General features: G+C 38.4%; 1 protein-coding gene across 2 annotated transcripts in view; it reads left to right on the plus strand.

Annotated features, from left to right (window-relative positions):
- Nucleotides 1–2,489: 2,489 nt before the first annotated feature.
- FBXL5 (F-box and leucine rich repeat protein 5) overlaps nt 2,490–22,713 on the plus strand; it is a 52,534-nt gene continuing 32,310 nt past the window's right edge. The window contains exons 1-6 of one of the 2 annotated variants that reach the window (XM_057546841.1): nt 2,490–2,673; nt 12,407–12,622; nt 14,960–15,055; nt 16,407–16,593; nt 18,546–18,728; nt 21,103–21,228. In XM_057546841.1, coding sequence (XP_057402824.1) covers nt 2,590–2,673; nt 12,407–12,622; nt 14,960–15,055; nt 16,407–16,593; nt 18,546–18,728; nt 21,103–21,228 — 892 coding nt within the window. In that variant the 5' untranslated portion in view covers nt 2,490–2,589. The remainder of the gene's footprint in view (nt 2,674–12,406; nt 12,623–14,959; nt 15,056–16,406; nt 16,594–18,545; nt 18,729–21,102; nt 21,229–22,713) is intronic. The other variant, XM_057546840.1, reaches the window with a different exon arrangement.

The following is a 22,713-nucleotide window of genomic DNA, read 5'->3' on the forward strand; positions in this document are numbered from 1 at the left end:
AGGTTACAGTGAAACTGTGGGTGGATGGACTTTTTTGTTGTTAAACACATATTTAATGTGCCTGGTTCTAGGGGTACACTGGTGAACAACAGACACAAACAGGTATTGGGAAATAAAACATGGTGTATTAAAAGCTAGTTAAAATGAGGAAATTACAGAATGCCATGAACTTCCCTCATTCCTTCTTTCTTTATTCAACAACTATTGAGTACTAAGTGTATGTAAGATAGGCATTGTTCTAAGTGCTGAGGATAAAACTATGCATATTCTCATGGAGCTCACTGCTCTATATAACTGGTTGAACTGAGGTCTGGATCTACATTCCAAGACAGCTAGAGTGACAGATCAGAATGAAGTAAAGAAACAGACGGAAAATAAGAAAATGTCTTCTGGGGGGTATTAAAAAATACAGAGGCAAAGCCATAGTGAAAGAGTAGAGTTTCAAAAGAAAGGAGAAGGGGAGAGGATGGGAGAAAATGAGAGCGATATCAAGGACCTTATCTATATTCTATTACTTGGGTGTTATTCCTGTTTCTAGGACAGACTGTGTATAAACCGTCATCTCTGTATCCCACACAACTAACAGGGTGCCTGGGACGGTGTTACTGGACCTAGATTTATATGTCCGGATTACTCGCTTATTTGTGGGATGCTAGGTAATTACCAGAATGCCTTTAATACTTAGTTTCCTGTAGTACTACCTCACAGATTTGTTTTATTTAATAATGATAGCTTACAGCCAGTACTTACTATGTGCTAGGTACTATTATAAATAATTCAAATGTATGAACTCTCTTAATTCTCATAACAATCCTATGAGGTAGGTATTTGTCTTAGCTCAGACTGTTATAAAAAAATACCATAGATTGGGTGGCTTATAAACAGCTGAAATTTGTTTGTCCCGGTCCTAGAGGTTGGAAGTCCAAGATCAGGGTGTCAGCATGGTGAGGGCCAGACTGCTGATTTCTCCCTTTGTTTTCACATGGGGAAGAGCAGAGAAGGGAAGCAAGCTCTCTAGGGGACTCATTATTAGGGTTTTACCTTCATGACGTCATCTAATCCTATTATCTTCCAAAGGCCCACCTCCTAATAACACCACATGAGGGGTAGGGTTTCAACATTTGAATTTGAGGCGGGTACAAGCACTGAGTTCATGGCTGTATTAACCCCATTTTATATACGAGGAAACTGAGGCACAGAGAAGTCACGGTAGCTTGCTCAAGGTCATACGTGTAGTATATGGCAAACGAGGAATCCAACTTCATCTCCAATTCATCTCCAAAGTTCTTTCTTACAACCTTCTACTCCATCATTTATTGAATATTTATCAAGCCCTTATATTGTCATGGAACTGTGATAGATAATACAGATACAAGGGGTGAACAGAACATCCGGTTCTTGCTCTCCTGGAGTTTATTGTCATTAAGCAAATAACATAACCCTTCCCAGGTTCTCAGCCTTCCCTGTTTTCTCCCATTTCTCTGTGTCTATTAATCCTCCAGCCAGACAGTCCAGGGTTGATCTGGATGAGCAAAGCCCGTAATAGGGTCTTCCTAGGTCTCCTGGAGGGCTGGGGCCGGGATGAGGTGACCTGTCGGGAAGAGCCAGACTGACCTTTTTCTTGGCAATGACCTGGTTTGTCTCCTTCTTTCTCTCTGAGCCTCGGGTTAAAACGGAGGGATGTGTCTCGAACGTCTTTTCCGCACTTTCTCTGATTATTTACCCTCCTCCCCAGCACCCAAGGCCTTTCTGACATCCCTGACCCAGCGTCCCAGTGCTTGAGGTACATTCCTACCTCCTTGATCCCCAGGAGACATTTTCCCTCCTTGGAGTCTCCAGAATTCCACGCGGCCCTTCCCTTTCGCCCGCCCCGGAGGAGATGCATGGTCCCCGCCCAGCCTCCAGACCCAGGCTTCGAGCCCGCCCCGAGCCCACGGGCCGCCATTGTCCGGTCTTGTCCCACGTCCCTGTTTTCCTCATGGGGCGCAAGTTTTGGGAGCCCCCAGTCCTGGTTCCCCCAATCGCTGGGGCCTCTGACCAGCGGGCAGGGAGGTCGGCGCTCGGGCCGGCATCGGCATGGGCAGAGAGGCGAAGGGCTGCTCAGGAGGGCCGGGGCGCGCACAGCGCAGTCGCCCAGGCGGACCGGACGGTGGGGCCGACCGCGGCCATTGTACTCGGTTGCCTCGGCCTCAAGACCTGGTGGGCATAGCGGCAAAAGGCGCTGACAGCACCCTAAAACGACCCCCACCCTCCTCTCAGATCATGTGTTTTCTGTTGCGAAACATAACAGACAAACAAACAGGGAAACGACTTGGTTTCTCTTTCTGGCGCAGAAGGAGGACGAGGAACGAGAGTTGAGCGGGGAGGTGAAAGCGCGAGCCTCCGCCGCGCGCCCGGTCACGTGGTGCCGCAGGGACCGCATGGCGGCGACCCGCGCGCCCCCGCGTCCCGGCCGGCCGGGCAGCCCGGGCGCGCGCTCCGACGGGGCGGGCGCATGCGCAGGGGGGCGCGCCGCCTCTGCCCCGCGGCGAGGGTGTCTATGGAGAGGCGGTGGCCGCGCCTGCTGAGGCGGAGGCTGAGGCGGTGGCGATGGCGCCCTTCCCCGAAGAAGTGGACGTCTTCACCGCCCCACACTGGCGGATGAAGCAGCTGGTGGGGCTCTACTGCGACAAGGTAACGGTGTGCGGGGCCTCTGGCTCTGGGCGGCGCGGGCGGAGGGGAAGAGCGGGCCGGGTCCCTGGGCGGCCGGGCCTGCGCGGCGCCCTCAGCCCCCGGGGGCCGCGCTGGGCGAAATGCAGCCTGCGCAGCTGTCAGCTCCGTGCTCGCTGACCCGCACCTTTCGCGGGTAGTCCACGCCCCGCCCGGCTGGCGGCCTCGGACGTGCCCTCGGAGCTCGCGGCGCGGCCCCTTCCCGGCCAAGGGCCTGGCCACCCGCCGCCCTCGGGGCGGGCTCCCCGCGGCCGCGCCGGGCCTCCCGCCCCTGCCCCCTGAGGGATAGGGGCCCCTTCGCCCCTACCGATCTCTGGGGACCCCGGGCCGGCCACCTGCGGTGGCTTCCTCTCCCCCTGGCGCAGGCTGTTTGTGCAGTTGTCCGCCACCTCCCCCATCAACACTGCCCCCCGCCTTACCCCCGGCCTGTGTTGGGCCTCCCCGATTCTCTTTACGAACACCCATCCATTCTTCTGAACCTCTGGCCCGCTTTCTGGCTCAACGAGCACCTTCTCCCAACTCCTCCCTGCTCATTTTATGCCCCAGCTTTTCTCTGGTTTGATTTGGGAGAAAACTCAGGTTTCGTGGATTACGAACCAGAGAACCTTCACTCTTCTTTTGTGGTCATCTTTTTCCTTGCAACTTTATTGTCCGGAGCATTTACTAGATGTCGATTTTGTTATAAGACAGCTATTCTCTGCAGGAATTCTTTACGTGGGCTCGAATAAAAGGGCCTCGGAACAAGTTGATTTAACTGCGAGAACCTTTTTGCACTCTTAATTGGTGCAGCATAAGCTGAAAAAGCACTTTTGTGGAGATAGTTCAGGGCTTCTTGCTAATGCTTTTTTGAATCCACGTTTTTGTCAAAAATTTATGTTGGGGAGAGTCCACATACGGATATTCTGAGAACTTCAGGCAATCCTGCTTCATGTAGAAATGAACCAAACAAAAAGCATTTAAAGACCTATTGCTTAAGCATGGAAATCAACTTTGATGAACTTTCAGAAATTAAATAGCACTAAGCAGAACCGCTCTTGCGAGAAAAGAGGTGTTCTTAGAGCCCAGGGAGGTGGTTGGAGGATGCCCAGTGTTCAGTGCCAGGCCACACGTAAAAAGCACCCACAACCATCTTTTCCCTCCCTCCATTTTGAAAATTAAAAATACCCGATTCAGATACAGGTTTAAATACCACGGCAGTCTAGGACAGTGGTTCTCAACCTTGTTTGCTCAGTAGACTCACCCTAAAGCTGTTAAAAATGCTGATGCTCAAGTCACTAAAGTCAGCATCTCTGAGTCTGGGACCCAGGCATCAAGTATAATTTAAAGCTCTCCAGGTGAGTCCAGTGTGCAGCCAAGGGTGAGAACACTTATCCAGGAGAAACATAATGAATGGGTAAGCCGTTAGTTAAGCTGTGTAACTCTGGAATTTAAAAAAAAAATTATTTGTTTAATTTATTTATTTTTGGCTGCATTGGGTCTTTTTGCTGCGCTCGGGCTTTCTCTGGTTGCCGCAAGCGGGGGGATACTCTTTGTTGCGGCGGCCGGGCTTCTCATTCGGTGGCTTCTCTTGTCGCGGAGCGTGGGCTCTAGGCGCGCGGGCTTCAGTAGTTGTAGCACGTGGGCTCAGTAGTTGTGGCTCGCGGGCTCTAGAGCGCAGGCTCAGTAGTTGTGGCGCATGGACCCAGCTGCTCCGCGACATGTGGGATCCTCCCTGACCAGGGCTCGAACCTGTGTACCCCGCATTGGTGGGCAGATTCCTAACCACTGTGCAACCAGGGAAGCCCTAGATTTTTGAGTTAGCTTACTGTAGTGTTTTTACCTGCTCTGGCTTTGGAACTTAGTTATTCTGACAGTATCCTTTAATTGCAGGAAAGAAAAAAACGGGGAGGTTCTTTTACTTTCTCAAAACCAAAAAGGGAAAGTTAATGAGGAGTAATAGAATTTGAGGTCTTCTCTCTAGACTGGGGAGAGGTAGTCCAGGAACACCTGAAATTGTTATGGAAATTTTGGTGCATGTGTACATTTTTCTAGGAGGTTTGTGGCTTTCGTCAGGTTTCCAAATGATTGTGACCCTCCCAAAATGGTTAAGAATCACAACTTTATCTAGCTACATGCTAGACTAACCACCGTATTTAAAAAATTGAAGAAGTCAGTCACTAATGTTGTGTGTCATTACCTGGTGATTGAGAACGTTAGAACAAATTTTGAAAATACAGTGCCCTTTTTAAAAACAATATTTGAGTCAAATAAGATTCTTTTTGGTAGCTAAATGTCCCCTTTTGAAATAAGTAGGAAAGCATTTTCAATTTGACATAGCAGAAGTTAAAATTATCACTAATTTTGAGTTAATTAGATGTAGTTAATGAGATTGTTGTATACATTCATCAGGAAGATTAAAAATTCCAATTTTCTGAACTGTGGATCAGAGACCAAGGTGATTTAGGGGGAAAAAAAAACTGCGTAGGAATTATACATCCGGATTTCTTCTTGATACTGATAGTTAATTGGAATCTCTCCTAGGATGCCCTTTGGGAGCTAAAGGGGAAAAAAGTATTTTATAATGGCTAAATTGTCTTAAAGGAGTATATATTTTTTTGTTAATAAGTTTATTTATTTATTTATTTTTGGCTGTGTTGGGCCTTCGTTTCTGTGCGAGGGCTTTCTCTAGTTGCGGCGAGCGGGGGCCAGTCTTCATCGCGGTGCGCGGACCTCTCACTATCGCGGCCTCTCTTGTTGCGGAGCTCAGGCTCCAGACGCGCAGGCTCAGTAGTTGTGGCTCATGGGCCCAGTTGCTCCGCGGCATGTGGGATCCTCCCAGACCAGGGCTAGAACCCGTGTCCCCAGCATTGGCAGGCAGATTCTCAACCACTGCACCACCAGGGAAGCCCAGGAGTATATGTTTTTATTCATTTGGCATCTCAACTTTTGCCTTTACCATGTTTTGCCTGTACAGACCAAGGGTATCCAGCCCAAACAGCATATACTAAAACTTTACAAAATGAGAACTAGTTTCTGTGCTTAAACGAAGAAAGATACAAAATATGTTATTTCATCATATTCTATATGTTGACTCTGAATGCCCAGTAATTATAAAGAAGTCAGTTTTATTTTGAATATTGACTTTTCAAGTACAATATATTTTAGAAGCATCCATTTATTTATTAGCAACAACAATTATTTATGTGCTTAGACTAGTTTATTTAGAATAATTTATTCTGAAGTTGTGGGCCATTTTAAATATTGCTATATTATATCTAATTTAATACTTTGCTCATGGGTTTCCTTTTACATTTATAAAAGGTTTTATGGAAAGGTTTTTCACTGTTGTTATCCAGACAGCAGTCCTTTTAGGTATGCAAAGGCAGAGATATTTGTTTTATAGCTGGGGATTTGTAGGCCTAGATTAGTTAGACCGAGTTTACATAAGCAGTTAGTGATAGATCCAGATGGAAACCCAAGTCAGGATCATGATTCCTAGTTCAATTTTCTTCGTATAAAACCAGAGTAGTTTCTGAAAAAATTTTCTGGTGACAGTCTATTATGAAATCTTTCTGCTAATTCACTGACCTTCCAAATTAGGATGATTTTAGGCAATATTTACATTGGATCACATCCTTTTTTCCAGTTTATTCCAATTCCTCAGTTTTTCCTCTAATCCTCAAAACTTGACAACTTTAATTCTGCCAGTGAGCATGGAGTTTCTACTGTCATTTGGCCCTGTAGTAGCTTGTATTGGCCATGCGAGATGTAGTTCCTATTCTTTAAGAGATTACAGTCTAACATTTGTGCTAGGATGGAAATCCAAATGCCTGATAGTGGGAGCAAAGGGAGGTATTTGGTCAGCTCTACATTAAAGTGTCAGGAGTGGGCTTACAGTCTCTTTGAACTGATTTCTGAGAACAAGGTAGGTGATGGTTGTAAAGATGTGCATAGTACAGAGCTTTCCAGACTTTACAATAAACCAGCTATAAAAAAATTCAAGTGGTGGAGGCTTTATGGAGTGCCCAAGTTTTTCAGGTAAGGATATTACCTGAAGTGACATCTACTTTATCATTTTATAAAGATAGGACATTTAATGAGCAAAGCCATAGGGAGAAAATAAGCTCAGAATAATTCGTATAGATTATTTTTAAAAAATTGAATGAGGGCTTCCCTGGTGGCGCAGTGGTTGAGAATCTGCCTGCTAATGCAGGGGACACGGGTTCGAGCCCTGGTCTGGGAAGATCCCACATGCCGCGGAGCAACTAGGCCTGTGAGCCACAACTACTGAGCCTGCGCGTCTGGAGCCTGTGCTCCCAACAAGAGAGGCCGCGATAGTGAGAGGCCCGCGCACCGCGATGAAGAGTGGCCCCCGCTTGCCGCAACTAGAGAAAGCCCTCGCACAGAAACGAAGACCCAACACAGCCAAAAATAAATAAATTAATTAATTTAAAAAAAAAATTGGATGAGTATAGCCTTATGAAGAATTCATTTAGTTTTCCTCGATTTTCTGTATCTCTGCATACCTGTAAAAACTGTTATTGACTGGCATTGGGAAGATTGATTTATTGGAGAGAATACGTTTTTAATTGAGAGGTAAGGAGAGGAAGGAAAAGGGAATTTAATGAGTTCTTACTACATGCTTACTTACTTTTAATCCTCACAAGAGCCATGTGAGACAAGTATTATCCCTTATTTAAAGATGAGGAAACAGGCTTAGTGGTTAAGTAACTTACCCAACTCACTCAACTAGTAATTAGGGGAGCCCGAATTTTTAACATTTAGAATTTGTTTCCTTTCTGAAGCCCATGTTTTTTGCATTACCTTACTGGTTCTGCTATTTACTACTAGCTATAAGATTTTATGCAGAACATTTCACCTGTGGATCATACGTTTTTCTATCTGTAAGTTAGTTTGAGCAGATAGTTATTAAGGTTTCTTCACTGAGTGTAAATCTCCTTCGATTAAATGAAAGCATTGTCTGGCCGAGGAGAGAAAAAGTAAAAACTTATTTGGGGTAATAGTATTTGAGTTTTTGTTATGCTGTTTTTCATATCTGTTTCTGAACTTAAAATCTAGTCTTAAAGTGACACACAACTTCAAATCAGTTTGAAGCCAGGCTGTAAGTATGATTTTAAGTTGTAGAATGTCTGAGACAGAAAATCAGTTTTTTAAAATTGTTTACATGATACTCTTTTTTCTTTTTTTATAAATTTATTTATTTATTTTTGGCTGCGTTGGGTCTTCATTGCTGCGCGCGGGCTTTCCCTAGTTGCGGCTAGTGGTGGCTTCTCTTGTTGCGGAGCAAGGGCTCTAGAGCGCAGGCTCAGTAGTTGTGGCCCACAGGCTCACTTGCTCCACTGCATGTGGGATCTTCCCAGACCAGAGCTCGAACCCGTGTCCCCTGCATTGGCAGGCAGATTCCTAACCACTGCGCCACCAGGGGAGTCCCAGAAAGTCAGTTATAAATTCTTTTTAAAATATGGGAGATACCATGTTACTGATTGTTATTATTTGTTGATTATGTGTATCCTGTTCTAGGTAGGTTCCTTGTTGAATCTGCTAGGCATCAGAGGATACACGCTTATAGGTCACTTAGGAACTTTTATAATCCTACTGTAGAACAGTGTTTTTCAAAGTGTGTTCTGTGACCCATTAGTGGGTCATGGAATCGATTTTGTGGGTCAGAAATAGCATTAAAAATGAGGGGACTTCCCTGGTGGTCCAGTGGTTAAGACACGGGCTTTCACTGCCGTGGACCTGGGTTCGATCCCTGGTTGGGGAACTAAGATCCCACAAGCCGTGTGGTGCAGCAAAAAAAAAGAAGTGGAAAAGTAAACGATAGAGTACATCACAGATTAGGGAGGGAAATATTGTTTCCTGAAATTTGTTTGAAGTGTTTGTGATGTGTGTGTCTGGATCGTGCTGTATTTCATACTAAAGGTCATGGTTAAACATGTTTTAAAAAACACTTCTTCGGGGCAGCATTTCTCAACCGCAGCACTGTTGACATTTTGGGCCAGACAGTTCTTTGTTGTAGGGGCTGCTGTCCCGGGCGTTGTAGAATGTTTAGTATGTCTCTGCCGTTTACCCGCTAAGATGGCAGCAGTGCTTCTGCAGTAGTGACAATTAAAAATGCCTCTAAACCTTGTCCATTAGTTCCTGGGGGGCAAAATCGAACTCCTGGAGAGAACTAATACTTTAGAGCAAGCATTCTTTCTGACAATTTACTCTGTTGGCTCTGAAGAGATAGCTTTATGATTAGGACTAACATTGCATCTTGTGGAAGGTAAGTAGGTTTTATAGAGAGACTTGACCTCTGTTTTGTTGTCTACCAGTTGTATGGTTTTGGGTAAGTTATTTTCTCTGAGCTTCAGGGTTTTCACCTATAAAATGGGAATTATAACATCTACTTCCTAGGATTGTTGTTAAGAATTAAATAATATCTAAAAATATTTAGTATAGTACCTAGCACGCTGTAGGCCTCAGTATGTCCCAGATATTATTAGGGTCTAGGTTTATTTTTTTTCTCAATCAAGTCTCTATGATTGATTAACTTTCTAGAGGCAAGCAATTTAAAAAAATGATTCACATACGCAAATTTTTAAAAGTTAAACTGTATATGCTCAGGTTATTCTTTTCACTGCTAAATTTACTGACTTTAGGTACCAGGTTAAAAACAGTTGCTCTTTTGAAGTGGAGAAAAACTGACTTGGGTAGGATAAGGACTTCTAATGATAGTTTTGTTTGGGTTAAATATGGGAATAACAGAAAAACCTAAGTAGGCTTATATATGTTGTATTCCGTGTTCTTTAAATATATTAACTTATTAAATCATCACAAGAACTCTATTAGGTAGTTAATATTATTAGTCTTATTTTACAGATGAAGAAATTGAGTGAGGTACATAGCAACTTAGTGACTTGATGGCAGAGATGGATTCACACCTAAGCAGTCTGGCTCCAGAGTCAGCACTTTTAACCACTCTGTGGGATTAACTCTGCATAATGGAGAGTCCTTTTGTCTAATTTGGTTCTCAGTCTGTAGCATGAACCTGGTCTTTACCTTAGCTTGTTATTAAATCCGAAGGATTTTCTAATAGTCCAGTGAGACTGTATGCAAAACTTCCTGGATGTCTTTTACGATGTTATTTTCCTTATTTTCCATAACTCACGTGAAGACATTATTTAGTTTTTTGCCATCCTTTTTGTTTTTAAAGAATTTCATAGCCATTATTAATGCTTTTATTTGATTTACCTCATTTCTACTGACTTATTTTTAATTTTTTTTTTAATATAATGGCACATGAAAGTATTTGCTGAGATTAGCCACTAGTGGATTTTGTTGTGATTTTGTGTGACATTTCTTAGGATAAAATCTACAACCTTGGTTTAACCAAATCCGTCCTGTCTGTTATTTTTGTATGGCTCAGGAGCTAAGAATGGTTTTTACATTTTTAAGTAGTTGGAAAAAGTAAAAAGAATAATATTTTATGACATGTGAAAGTTACATAAAATTTAAATTTTAGTGTCTATAAATAAAATTTATTGGAATATGGCCACAGTCATTCATATGACTACTTTTGTGCTACAACAACTGAATTAAATAGTTGCTACAGACAGTATACCTCACAAAACTTAATATATCTGACCCTTTACAGAAAAAGTTGCTAACCCCTGTTGTATTGGGTTGGCCAAAAAATTTGTTTGGGTTTTTCCATAACGTCTTATGGAAAAACCGGAACAAACTTTTTGGCCAACCCATAGATAATTTATTTATTGTGGTTACTGTTCATTGTCTTATTTCACTAGATTGTAAACTCTGTAAAGGCAGGGATGTCTGTTTTGTTCACTGAGGTATCCCAAGTACCAGAAACAGTGCCTGGCTTACAATAACTGCTCATTAAATATTTGAATAGGGTAAAAAAACCCCATGAATTTATAAAAATGAATGATTAATTTTCAAAGTAATGCTAGCTAATATATATTAAGCACCAGTTCATTTAAATCTCACAGCAGGGCTTCCCTGGTGGCGCAGTGGTTGAGAATCTGCCTGCCAATGCAGGGGACACGGGTTCGAGCCCTGGTCTGGGAAGATCCCACATGCCGTGGAGCAGCTGGGCCCGTGAGCCACAACTACTGAGCCTGCGCGTCTGGAGCCTGTGCTCCGCAAAAAGAGAGGCCGCGACAGTGAGAGGCCCGCGCACTGCGATGAAGAGTGGCCCCCACTCGCCGCAACTAGAGAAAGCCCTCGCACAGAAACGAAGACCCAACACAGTCAAAAAAAATAAAAATAAATAAATTTATGAAAAAAAAAAATCTCACAGCAATCATGTGAAGTACAGGCGGTTTTATTATTCCCATTTAACACCAAGAAGAAACTAAGACATTGAAGGAGAAAAGTAGCTTACTCAGGGTTACACAGCTAAATAAATGGTAGGGCTGGAAACTAATCCTAGAGAATCTGGCTCTAGGTCTGGTTTTCTGTAAATGACTCTTATACCCAATCCATCTGCTTTTTCTAGTAGATCATTGGTTAAGTTATATAGTGGAATAGTCTTGCTTTAGGAGTTTGTCTTTTCTGATGCTTTGTCATGAGCTGACTGTTCCTGCCCAGAACAGGCAACTAAGACAACTTAGACTCTTCTCCATTTTAGAAATACTAGATCAGACTTTACAGAACAACTCTAGGAAGTATGGTGTTTGTATCTTCTTTTTCTCCATTTACTGTCTGTTGTTTTTAACCTAATCAGATTTTCCCTCTTAAAATGAATTTTGAAACTGGAATTGACATAATAGAAGATAGATTTAATATGACAGTGGAGGTAATAGAAGGTTTGAATATTACTTTGAACTTCATCTTGAGTCAAGTTTCCCGATAATATATGTGCTTTGAACATGAGAATTTAACTTGACATTAAATGTAAAAAAATAAAATTATATCAGAATAGTCATTTTCTCTTGTTGAATAGTAGAATTAAAGAAAATGACAGTGTATATATTTCTTTATATTTTCATTGATTTTTATCTTTCCTTCAAGTGCATTTACTTTCTCATGCCCCGATATACAAGTTTTTCACATTGTATTATTGCAGTGCTTCCACTCTAGGAAGTACATGCTCCTTGTATAAACTGCTGTTTTCCCAAAAAAAAAAAAAAAAAAAAAAAAATCAGTTCTTCTAAAATTATCTAATAATGTTCTAGTAGCTCAGTCAATGTTTTCTGAACAGATCAGACTCATCTTGATATTAAAGTTTAAAGAAATTATAATAGAAAGTTTTTGAATTTTTTACATTGTAAAAGTAGTATAATAGCATAAAGAACATTTGAACAAAGAAAAAAGTGCATCACATTATCCTAACACAGCTCTTTTAATGTTTACATGTAACTTTATGGAGTATCTGTATTTAGTATGTGCACAGAGTAATGGAATTTTAGGTTTCGAGGAAGTCTGGTTTAATCTCTTTTATTTAAAGAAACTGTGTTTTGTTGGTGCATACATCCTTTCCTTCAGAATTCAAACCAACATCTTCCTGGCCTGGGGCACTTTTTATTATACCATTATAACTTGTTTTTTATGAATTTCCTTTCCTACTTTAACAAAGTATAAGGGAGGTATTTTGATATGTACAAAACTAAATAGGAATGCATTTGAGTATTTCCTATTGGTGCATATTTGCATGTATTTATTATGCCTTTCTTTTTAAATTTTTATTCAGCTTTCTAAAACCAACTTTTCCAACAACAGTGATTTCCGTGCTCTTCTGCAGTCTCTGTATGCTACTTTTAAGGAGTTCAAAATGCATGAGCAGATTGAAAATGAATACATTATTGGTTTGCTTCAACAACGCAGCCAGACCATTTATAATGTGCATTCTGACAATAAACTCTCTGAGATGCTTAGCCTCTTTGAAAAGGGTCTGAAGAATGTTAAGGTGAGTTGCAGAAATGGATATTTATCACAGCTTGTGCCATCTTCTGATATGTCATTGGCAAAACTTGTTAGCATTTTATAGTAAATGATGTTACTATAGTATAGTAAATGTATGTTAAAGAAAAAAAAATTACTCTGACACTTGTTAAAGATGGTAAGGAAGACTTTATTCAAGGGATTACTGCAGTGGGGTTTTGCAGTCGGGGAGAGAGATTGGGCTGAATTCTTACAGCCAGGGAGCAGGGGTGAGGGTCAGGAAAATGACTAAGAGGAAACATCAAGGCTGGGAGATTCTTGCTAGACTGACTCTTGCTTCCTTTTGCTGAAGGCAGACCAAGGTGACAAGATATTGAGGGTGGATAGATATTGAGGGTTATCAAATGCCAAGGGTGGTAGTGGTGGGGTTGATAGACTGATTCAGGATGATTTTGGTAAAACTGGACTAAGTGGGCCAAGGACAGAGCTCAAGGTCAGGGCCTGGCTGAGAAGACTCAGTGGAGCCTGACTCAGGTTTGATGAGAATCTTTATCAGTTACCTCTTTGTTACTATATGTAAAATTCTATCATGAATGCTGCTCTCCAAATCTTAAAGGTGTTTTTGTAAGTTGAAATTAAAATTACTGTAAAAATTTTACTTTCTGATAACATTTGCTGAACTCTTAAAAGAAATCTGTAATAAATGCAGTTACTGGTGACTAAAGGTAGAATTGTTACTTAGAATGAACAGGGCAATGGGGTGGTTACAAAGAATAATTTTTAATTGTATGACCTAAAATTAAAGATATTTTTGGGTGTAGTTTAGGATAATGGTGTAGAGAAATTTCCCTATTAATTATATTTACGTATCATAGGACATTTGATCTTCATTTGTCCCCCTTTTGGCTTGGTGAAACATAGACTTAAGTTGTAACTCTGGCAAACCACCATGCACCTTTCATTGATAGATTTGTGTTCTAGAAAGACTGTTCTTAAGCAGGGAAGAGGATGGATTGAAGGGAAAAAAAAGACTCAAGCGGGAAGATTGTTATAAAAAATTATTGTAATAGTCTCTAGAAGAATACACAGTAGCTATTTGGTGGGGAGGTAGGAGATTGGGTAGGGATAGGGTACTGGGAGGGAAGATGGTATAGGAAGATTTATTTTTTATTGAATACTCCTTTGTACTGTTTGAATTTTATATCATGTTCATGTATTACCTATTCAATAAAATGATTAAGATCAGAACTGAAGTAGTGACTAGTGGAGACAGAAGGGAAGGGACAGACTTGAGAGTAGTGTAGGACATAAAATTGATAGAAGGTAGTGCTTGCATATACAGGAAGGAGGAAAGGAGAAAGAGAAAGGAAATAAGAGTGAGAATTGAGCTTGACTTTCTAGGGAATATAGAAGAGGCTAAAAAGATCCATTATGGGCAGGTTGGGTTTGAACTGCTTGTGCAGTCCAGGTGGGCATTTATAAGTAGGAGGCGGCATTAGTTGGGCTTCAAGGTTGGAAGGGTAATTTGGTTTGGAAAAGCAAATTTGATAATTATCGGCATGTAAGTAGAAATGGAAGCCACTTGGGCATGCTTAAGGAAAATGTGTAAAATCCTAAGAGAATAGGACATTGGATAGACTATTGGGAAGCAGTTTAATAAATTAGTTCAAAAAGGAGGAGACTAGAGAGGACTCAGCAGGGTTATGATATTCCCACATTTTAAAAGTTTCATTATTTTGTAAATTTTCCACTTGTACTAAGTTGAGAGGGCTGATACAGAAGTGATGGATAAGTTACAGGGAGATGTGACCATAGTTCATATGGGGAAGAACTTTTTAGCTGTTGTGCAGTTAGAATGATTTACCTCAAGGTACAGTGAGCTCCTTGCCTTTAGAAGTGTATATGGTCTTCTTCAGGATAATGTAACAGGTATTCTGAATTGTTTAGTAGAGGATACACTAGATGACCTTAAAGGGATTCTGTAATGATATAGTCCAACAGGCTCTTGTGAACTGCTCAGAGGTATATTATTAGGAAAACGGACACATTGAAATTGTATAAATATATGCATTAGAAATCAGTAGAAGTTTTGAGCAAATACTTGCTATTTTTAGACTTTTTATGACATTTTTAAAAAGAAGTATGAGATCACATTACTAAAGGAATTCAAGGTTCTTTTAAGAGATGTTTTGAGGCCATCTTTTATGCTTAGAAAAGTACAGAGACCATTTTGCTATTTGTTAGTCTAATTTTTTACCCTGACGTTTCAAGTTACATTTCACACTGACTTTCTAGGATCAGATACAGTATAAATTATGAAGCGAAATTTTTATAGAATACAGTTTTTTTTGTTTGTTTCTAGAATGAATATGAGCAGTTAAATTATGCAAAACAGCTGAAAGAGAGACTGGAGGCTTTTACAAGAGATTTTCTTCCTCACATGAAAGAGGAAGAGGAGGTAAGCGTAATTTTTCCTCTTTGTGATTTTGCTTTATAAAATTGGAGAAATGTTATTTTTCCTTTGAGTCTTCAAAATAATACATACGAAGATGAACCTCTAGATCATTTTAGAAAATGAAGAAAAACCCAAGGAAAAAAAGCATTAATTTTGTTTCCTTAGAGAGTTTGTTGCTTTTCATTGACTGAGTGATTGATTTAATTCATTTACTCAAAAAATATTTATTGTCTTATTTATTATGTGGATGGCACTGTATTGAATGTTAACTTTTTATGCTACCCTAATGTCTTTTCTGAACCTTTGGAAGATTCTTTAAACTTTTTAATGTTTTCGTATTTCCATTCTAAGTTTAAAGAATTTTTAGTGTTCTTTTTTTAGTAGTGGATTTTAGTAATTAAATGGTGGTGTTAAACTTATCAGTCTTACGCCTAGTGCACATGTATTAGGATATCCCTGAATGGATGAGCAAAACATTTTCTCATTCTCTTTCTCTAAAGTAGGATGAGTATCAGGGTAAGGAATAGAGAAAATATTTTATGAGGAACTGGATTCTTGTTCAGCTGTAAATCAGTTATTATAGTGATTCTCACTATAAAAAGGCTTCACCTTATAATCAGATGGCCATTTAAAAAAATCTACTTTTAAGCCCTTTCCAGACCAATTAAATCAGGTGGGAGATAGATATTGACATGGATATATTTTAAAGGTTCCCCAAGTCATTGTAATATGCAAATATGCAACCAGCATTGAAGCCACTGAGTTACTAGAGCAGTGTTTCTTAACCTGTGATGCACATCAAAATTATCTATGGAACAAAGAAAAAAAAAAAAAGCGCTCCACCTCTAAAGATTCTAATTCTGTCAGTTGGAAGTTGGGACTAAGCATCTGTTTCAAAGAAGAAATCTCCTAGATAATATTGAATAGTTGAAGGTATCAGTAGAGCTCTGACTTTTATGGTTGGCAGTACACTGGGTACGGTTCTCATATGATTTAGAGGCCCTGTTTGGGTAGAGGTCAGTTGTAGTAGCAGAAAAAGCAGTTACCTGACCTAAATGTCTCACCATAGGAGAGTGATTTAGTGTATGATAAGCTCTGTACAGGAGGACCTTCTGGTTTGGATGCTTTTAAATTGTTTCGAGATTGACTGGAGAAGCCATAGAAAGAAGGATCTTGGTGGTGGTATTCTTCTTTGCAATTTTTGGGTAAACTAACTTGGTGGTAACAACTAAATTTTTATGTTTTCCAAATATGTGGTCATAATACTACACTTGAGCCATTAATACTTTAAAAGATGTAGAGTAAAACAAAACTAATTAAGCATATTTCCTTATGAGTATTTTGTTTAATTTAGGTTTTTCAGCCCATGTTAATGGAATATTTTACCTATGAAGAGCTTAAGGATATTAAAAAGAAAGTGATTGCTCAACACTGCTCTCAGAAGGATACTGCAGAACTCCTTAGAGGTCTGAGCCTATGGAATCAAGCTGAGGAGCGGCAGAAGTTTTTTAAATATTCTGTGGATGAAAAGTCAGATAAAGGTGAGAGTCATATGTTTAGGTAGCTAGCGATTTATTCGTTCCAAGGCCATTTACTTCTTGTTGATATGACCTTTATATTTTGTTTGAAGAATAATTTAGGCCATTTGTTTTCAAGTATAGTGAATTTAATTGAGGACAGTAGTTTCTACCTTAGAATTTAGTATTGTCTATGGTAATTTAACAGCTCATATACTTGGGCCATGTGCAGTATAGTGTTTCTTGAAGGAGTTTCTATCTATATAATAATAATGATAATTTTGATTAGTGAGAATAACTATCAATATTATTTATATATAAATATATAATGATAATTTAATAATAATATTTTATTATTAATAATAATTATTATTTTGGCCAATCAAAATTATTGAAAACTACCATATACAGAGCACTTTTGCAGTGTCATCCAATTTTCTGAGCTCCACTGACCATAGTGGCTGTTTTTATCCTTCCTTGTTTTTTCTTTTTTTTTAAAAATCAGTTTTCAAAATCATGTAATGCTTATAGTTTTATCTCGACCCTTTCTCATTCTCTTAGCTTATATCCAGGAATACACAGGGGAGTGAGTATGGGAGGCATAGTTTTTCTATGTATAGTCACTTTGAGAAAACAAATGACAAATGTAAATAAAATATCTCTGCTTTTTTTATTGATAGACTACTTCCTCATTTTTATTCTTTCTTTTGTTTGATAGCTTTGCCTTTTAAAACATCATTAAATAAAATTATTGGCATCCTGAGGCTAGTAAAAATTCCTTTGCTTTTGCTAGATGAGAAATAGCAATGACGTTCCTGTTAAAATTGCTTGAAAGTATTTGAAATTGGTCCTTTTTTCTTATTTTTATTTAATAAAGTAGGTGAGATGCATGTTGGAACAAAATTGTTTTTATAGGTTAAGCTATAATTAAACCCATAACGCTTGTGTGCTTCACTCTGAAATGCAGCTTGTGCTTTAGACATCAAGTCAGGACCTGTTGTATCTGGTTTAATTTTAATTATAACATGGGACTTAAAGGCGTCACACTTACTATATTGAATTTTTCCACTCCTTCAAAGTAAATTATAGCTGTATTATGTTTAAAATATTTGCCATTTGTAAAGGGTTAGGTTAAAGTAATTGGATCATAGCATTTCTATATTTAAGTTGCTTTGTGAAGACAAATCAAATATATAAGGTACTCAGATTCTTTTTAGTACATTAATGATGAAACTTTTATATTTTATATTCTTTATTGTGCACCTCATTTGCAGTTTTCCTTTGGAAAGTTGCTACTGAAATAACCCATTATAGGAAATTGGATATCCAATGACTGTTTTCTATAATAGCTGCTAACAAAAGATTCCTGATAAATGTATACCAGCATTAGAAATATTTACATTATATTGTCTCAACTGGCTCATAAATAGGATAAGGTTGAGGCACCTAAAGGTTATAGAGGTCAGATTTCAGAGTTCTTACATGAAACGTGAAAATCAAAGAGGGAACACAAGGAAGATGCTGACTGGAGTTGTAATGCATGAATGGAAAACATTGTGAGATTTGTGTGCATCATTAAAAATGCCCTGGATTTCTCATTATCTGACCGACTCTACACTTGCTGACTTAAAGCTGTATAACCTGTTGGGTTCCTTTTTCAAATGATGCTTCTTATGCTACAAAGTGAGTATTGTTTTTTCTGCGACGCCTTTGTAAGAGGAAGTAAATCCTGTGTTCATTATTGTAGCTCCCACTGATGAAGTATGATTTGGACCACGATAGTTTAACCCTACAGGTTCTTAACAAGTTTAACATCTCCATGTTACCTCTAATCCATGTTATTTCCTTTTCACATCTTGCAAGCAGGAAGGAGTGGACTTTAGGCACTGGATTTTATTTATAGAAATGTGATTGTAATTTCTTACTGCATTTGCTCTTATAGCCTTTAATGTTAAAGGTTTTCTTTTTTATTTCAGAAGCGGAAGTGTCAGAACAATCCACAGGTATAGCTCATCTTCCTCCTGAGGTAATGCTGTCAATTTTCAGCTATCTTAATCCTCAAGAATTATGTCGATGCAGTCAAGTAAGCACTAAATGGTCTCAGCTGGCAAAAACTGGATCACTTTGGAAACATCTTTACCCTGTTCATTGGGCCAGAGGTAGGTAAATGGGATGCTTATTAGTTCGTTTTAAAAATATTTCAATCTATTTTTTTTTTTTTTTTTAGTTATATACTCATAGACATTAATAAGCAAGGCCAGGGAGGGAAACTCTGAAAGGTTGACTAAAAATAGGTTTCATAGTTAGATTATATGTCTTTGTATACATTTTTTAAAAGCTAACAATTCTGAAGTATTCATGAGTGAATTACGTGATGTGTGCAATTTCCTTTCAAATAATTAGGAAAAAATAGTTGGAGATGGAATGAAAAATAATTGGCAAAATGTTGATAATTTTTTTTTTTAATTTATTTTATTTTATTTATTTTTGGCTGCGTTGGGTCTTCGTTGCTGCTTGCGGACTTTCTCTAGTTGTGGCAAACAAGGGCTACTCTTCATTGTGGTGCATGGACTTCTCATTGCAGTGGCTTCTGTTGTTGTGGAGCATGGGCTCTAGGCGCACGGGCTTCAGTAGTTGTGGCTTGCGGGCTCTAGAGCACAGGCTCAGTAGTTGTGGCGCACGGGCTTAGTTGCTCCATGGCATGTGGGATCTTCCCGGACCAGGGCTCGAACCCGTGTCCCCTGCATTGGCAGGCAGATTCTTAACCACTGTGCCACCAGGGAAGCCCCGATAATTGTTGAAGATAGGTGATGAGTACATAGGTGTTCATTATGCTACTTATTTAATGCTGCTTATTCCTACTTTTGACTATATTTGTAATTTTGCATAACAAAACATTAAAAATAAAATTAATAGGTTGTCAGAACAGCTTTAAATAATTAGATGAGTATTTTAAAAATACAAAATAAATTAATTCTATAAAATTTAAAGATGAGGCACTGTTATGTTTCCCTTTTGATGGTAGCTCAAGATAACTGAATGTATTTTTGTCTTTAGCATATTTTTTTGTGATTAGTAATGCCTCATTCTATAAATTACAATTTCATATTAGTTAATTTCATTGTGGTAAGTTAGTTTTACATGTGAACAATTAAAGAAAATTTTGCTTTCATGAACATATAATGCAGTCATGGGATAAATACAACTAATATGGCATATATTCTGTCACTGAATTAAAACAGTTTTTCTAGGTGAGTACCTCAAATTTCACATTAAATTTTTTTAGTTTTTTATAATTTGTCACTTTGACATGGAAATATATACTTTTTACATAATTAAAGTATGAGTCTGATTTAAAAATTGTTTTATTTTTTATATCAATATGTAGCACTTTTAAATAAGCTTTTGTTAGATATATAATATTTTTTGCATGAAGCTATTTGGAGTATTGGGTAGACTTATATGATCCAAGTGATTAGAATTATTTTTATGAGGAATAATTTTTCTTATTGTAGGATAATATATTAAGTGAAAAGTCAGATAAGGCAAGTATGGATATATCACATACTTTTTTATTAGCTGTATTTTTGATTATGAAGAATTACTTATTAGGTAGTAATATGTAATTAGGTACTGTTTGATATAAAGATCAAATATGATAATGCTATGCTAGATTTGTGTGAAATTAACCAGATATTAAATATGCTGCTTTTTTTTTTCTGTTTTTAATATGCTTAAACAAAAAGTTCCAATAAAAATGGTTTTAATTTAATTTATTTATGGTATTTGTTTCCTGTGATTCTTGATCACAATTGATTTGACTCCCTGCAGGGGATGTTTTGAAATGCCTGTGGAGGCATTTTTGTCCCATTTTGGAGTATTACACTGGCATCCAGGGGGTAGAGGCCAGGGTTACTGCTAAACACCCTGCAATGCACAGGGAAGCACTCCACAACAAAGAATTACCCAGCCCAGAATATCAATGGTGTTAAGGTTGAGGAGCCCTCACTTAGATGTAATGTTAGGAATTCAGTAAAGTAATTCTGCATTGTCTTGCACTTCACAATCATGTAATTTAATTGCAGCGTATTCTCCAGGATCTTTAAATTTATGGTTTAACTTTACCTTAATCTTTCCCTTTTTCTGTTCCCACCTACTTCTGAATTGCTAATTCACTACTGAGCAGAAAGTCTTGCTTCCTTTTGTTTATTAGCAATTGTCTTAATGGGGGTATTGCTGGAGCCAGTGTGAAGCCACAGTAGGGAAAAAGGTTAGGTTGTTTTCAGTGATTTATGAAATTTCATGTTAAGACTTGATAATTATTTTTCATAGTTTTTTGGTATGTCTGAAATTGAATTCTGTGCTTATTTAAATGTAGTTTTTTAAACCACAATTGTTTCTAACAATAGATGGCTCATTGTGTATGGCTCACATATTTTTTGTGTGCAGACATTTTTGTTATAAATAGGTTATTTTTTTGTAATGGTAGCCAATCTAATCTTATTTTGTTCCTTTTGTTTATTTGTTGAGTAGGTGACTGGTATAGTGGTCCTGCAACTGAACTTGATACTGAACCTGACGAGGAATGGGTGAAAAATAGAAAAGATGAAAGTCGTGCTTTTCAGGAGTGGGATGAAGATGCCGATATAGACGAATCTGGTAAGCTATGTCTGGAATTAAAATTGTTACATGGTGCCTTAATAATTACTGTTACATTTAACAAGTACTTAGGTGCTAGGATTTATGTATTTTGTGTTTTCTAAAAAAACTGGTGTTTTTAAGCCTACTACTTTTTAAACTTTTACGGAATAGTAAGCGTATTTAAAATTCTGTTTAAAGTAATTTTTAAATGTATATAGGCTTGTTTCCCATATGTTTTTATATTTATTTAAACACTTTAAAAAAATCAGAAAATGATGGCTGTTTTCCTTATTGAAATAATATACATTCATTATAGTGCCATGCAGTTTACAGTGTGTTTTTAGGGCCACTTTATTTGATCAGCTCAGTAGTATATATTGAGTCGTCTGTGGCCCAGAGGAAGGAGCATAAAGCTGTTGAACCTGTTTATTAATTTGTACACAGTCATGGCACTTGCCTCACATGGTGGTTATAGAATTAAGAAGTAATATATATGAAAATTCTTTGTAAACAGTAAGGGATTATATAAACTAGTGTAGCTATTCATTAAGCACCGTGGGAGAATTCAAGGGTGACGAAGATGTTATCCCTACCCTCAAAGAACTCACAAACAAGAGAATTTAGAATACATGATTCTTAATCAAGGTATGTATTGGAAAATGCTGTAATAGAGGTGCAGAAAGATGCTCTTTGGGAATATGGAGGAGAAAGACACAAATTCTATCTTAGATGTTACTTTAGATAATGATTATTAAAAGATGATGAAAATAGTAAAAAAAAAAAATTAATAAGATATTCTTCTACTTCATAAAACTGAACCTGTAGGAATTTTTTATTTAGAAGTTGCCCACTTATAGTAAGCTGGTCTGGCAAAAGAACTAAACTTGTGGAAAGTAAGGAATATAAATACGAAGATTATTGTTTTAGCAGCAAGTTTATTTTTATGAAATGAAGGTGCAAAACACCTTGGTATAGTTTTAAATGTTTGGAAGGTGTCATATAAGGAAGAGGTCTATTCCAGTTAGATTTGGTGATTTGCTTATCCTGTGGCAGGCACTTTCTGGGCATGAGGTTAATAATGAACAAAATGGAAAAAAAAAATCCTTGGCTTTTGTTTAGCTTAAAATTTGGAGGGGGAACAGGCAGGCAGTAAACACAGGCAAAATATATACTGTATTAGATAGTGTTAAGTGCTGTGGAGAAAAATAAAGGAAAAACGTGCCAGGAAGAGAAGTAAGACGTTACCATTTTCAATAGATTGAGTAGTTAAGGTCCCTTGAGAAATTTGAGCAAAGACCTCAAGGAGTTAAGGTCTTTACTCAGACGTCACCTTAGGGAAGACTTGATTTATCCATTCTAAAAAATCAATTCTTAATACCTGTGTTGAGTTTTAAAGGCTTTATCAAATTTAATGTGTTTATCTCAGCACTTAAAGATAGAGAAAGAGACGGCTGTTGTTTTCTTTCATATTGAGAGGGAAAGGTTAAGGTTATAGTGATGGAG

This window comes from Balaenoptera acutorostrata, chromosome 5 (assembly GCF_949987535.1).
Source record: "Balaenoptera acutorostrata chromosome 5, mBalAcu1.1, whole genome shotgun sequence".
Lineage (NCBI taxonomy): Eukaryota > Metazoa > Chordata > Mammalia > Artiodactyla > Balaenopteridae > Balaenoptera > Balaenoptera acutorostrata.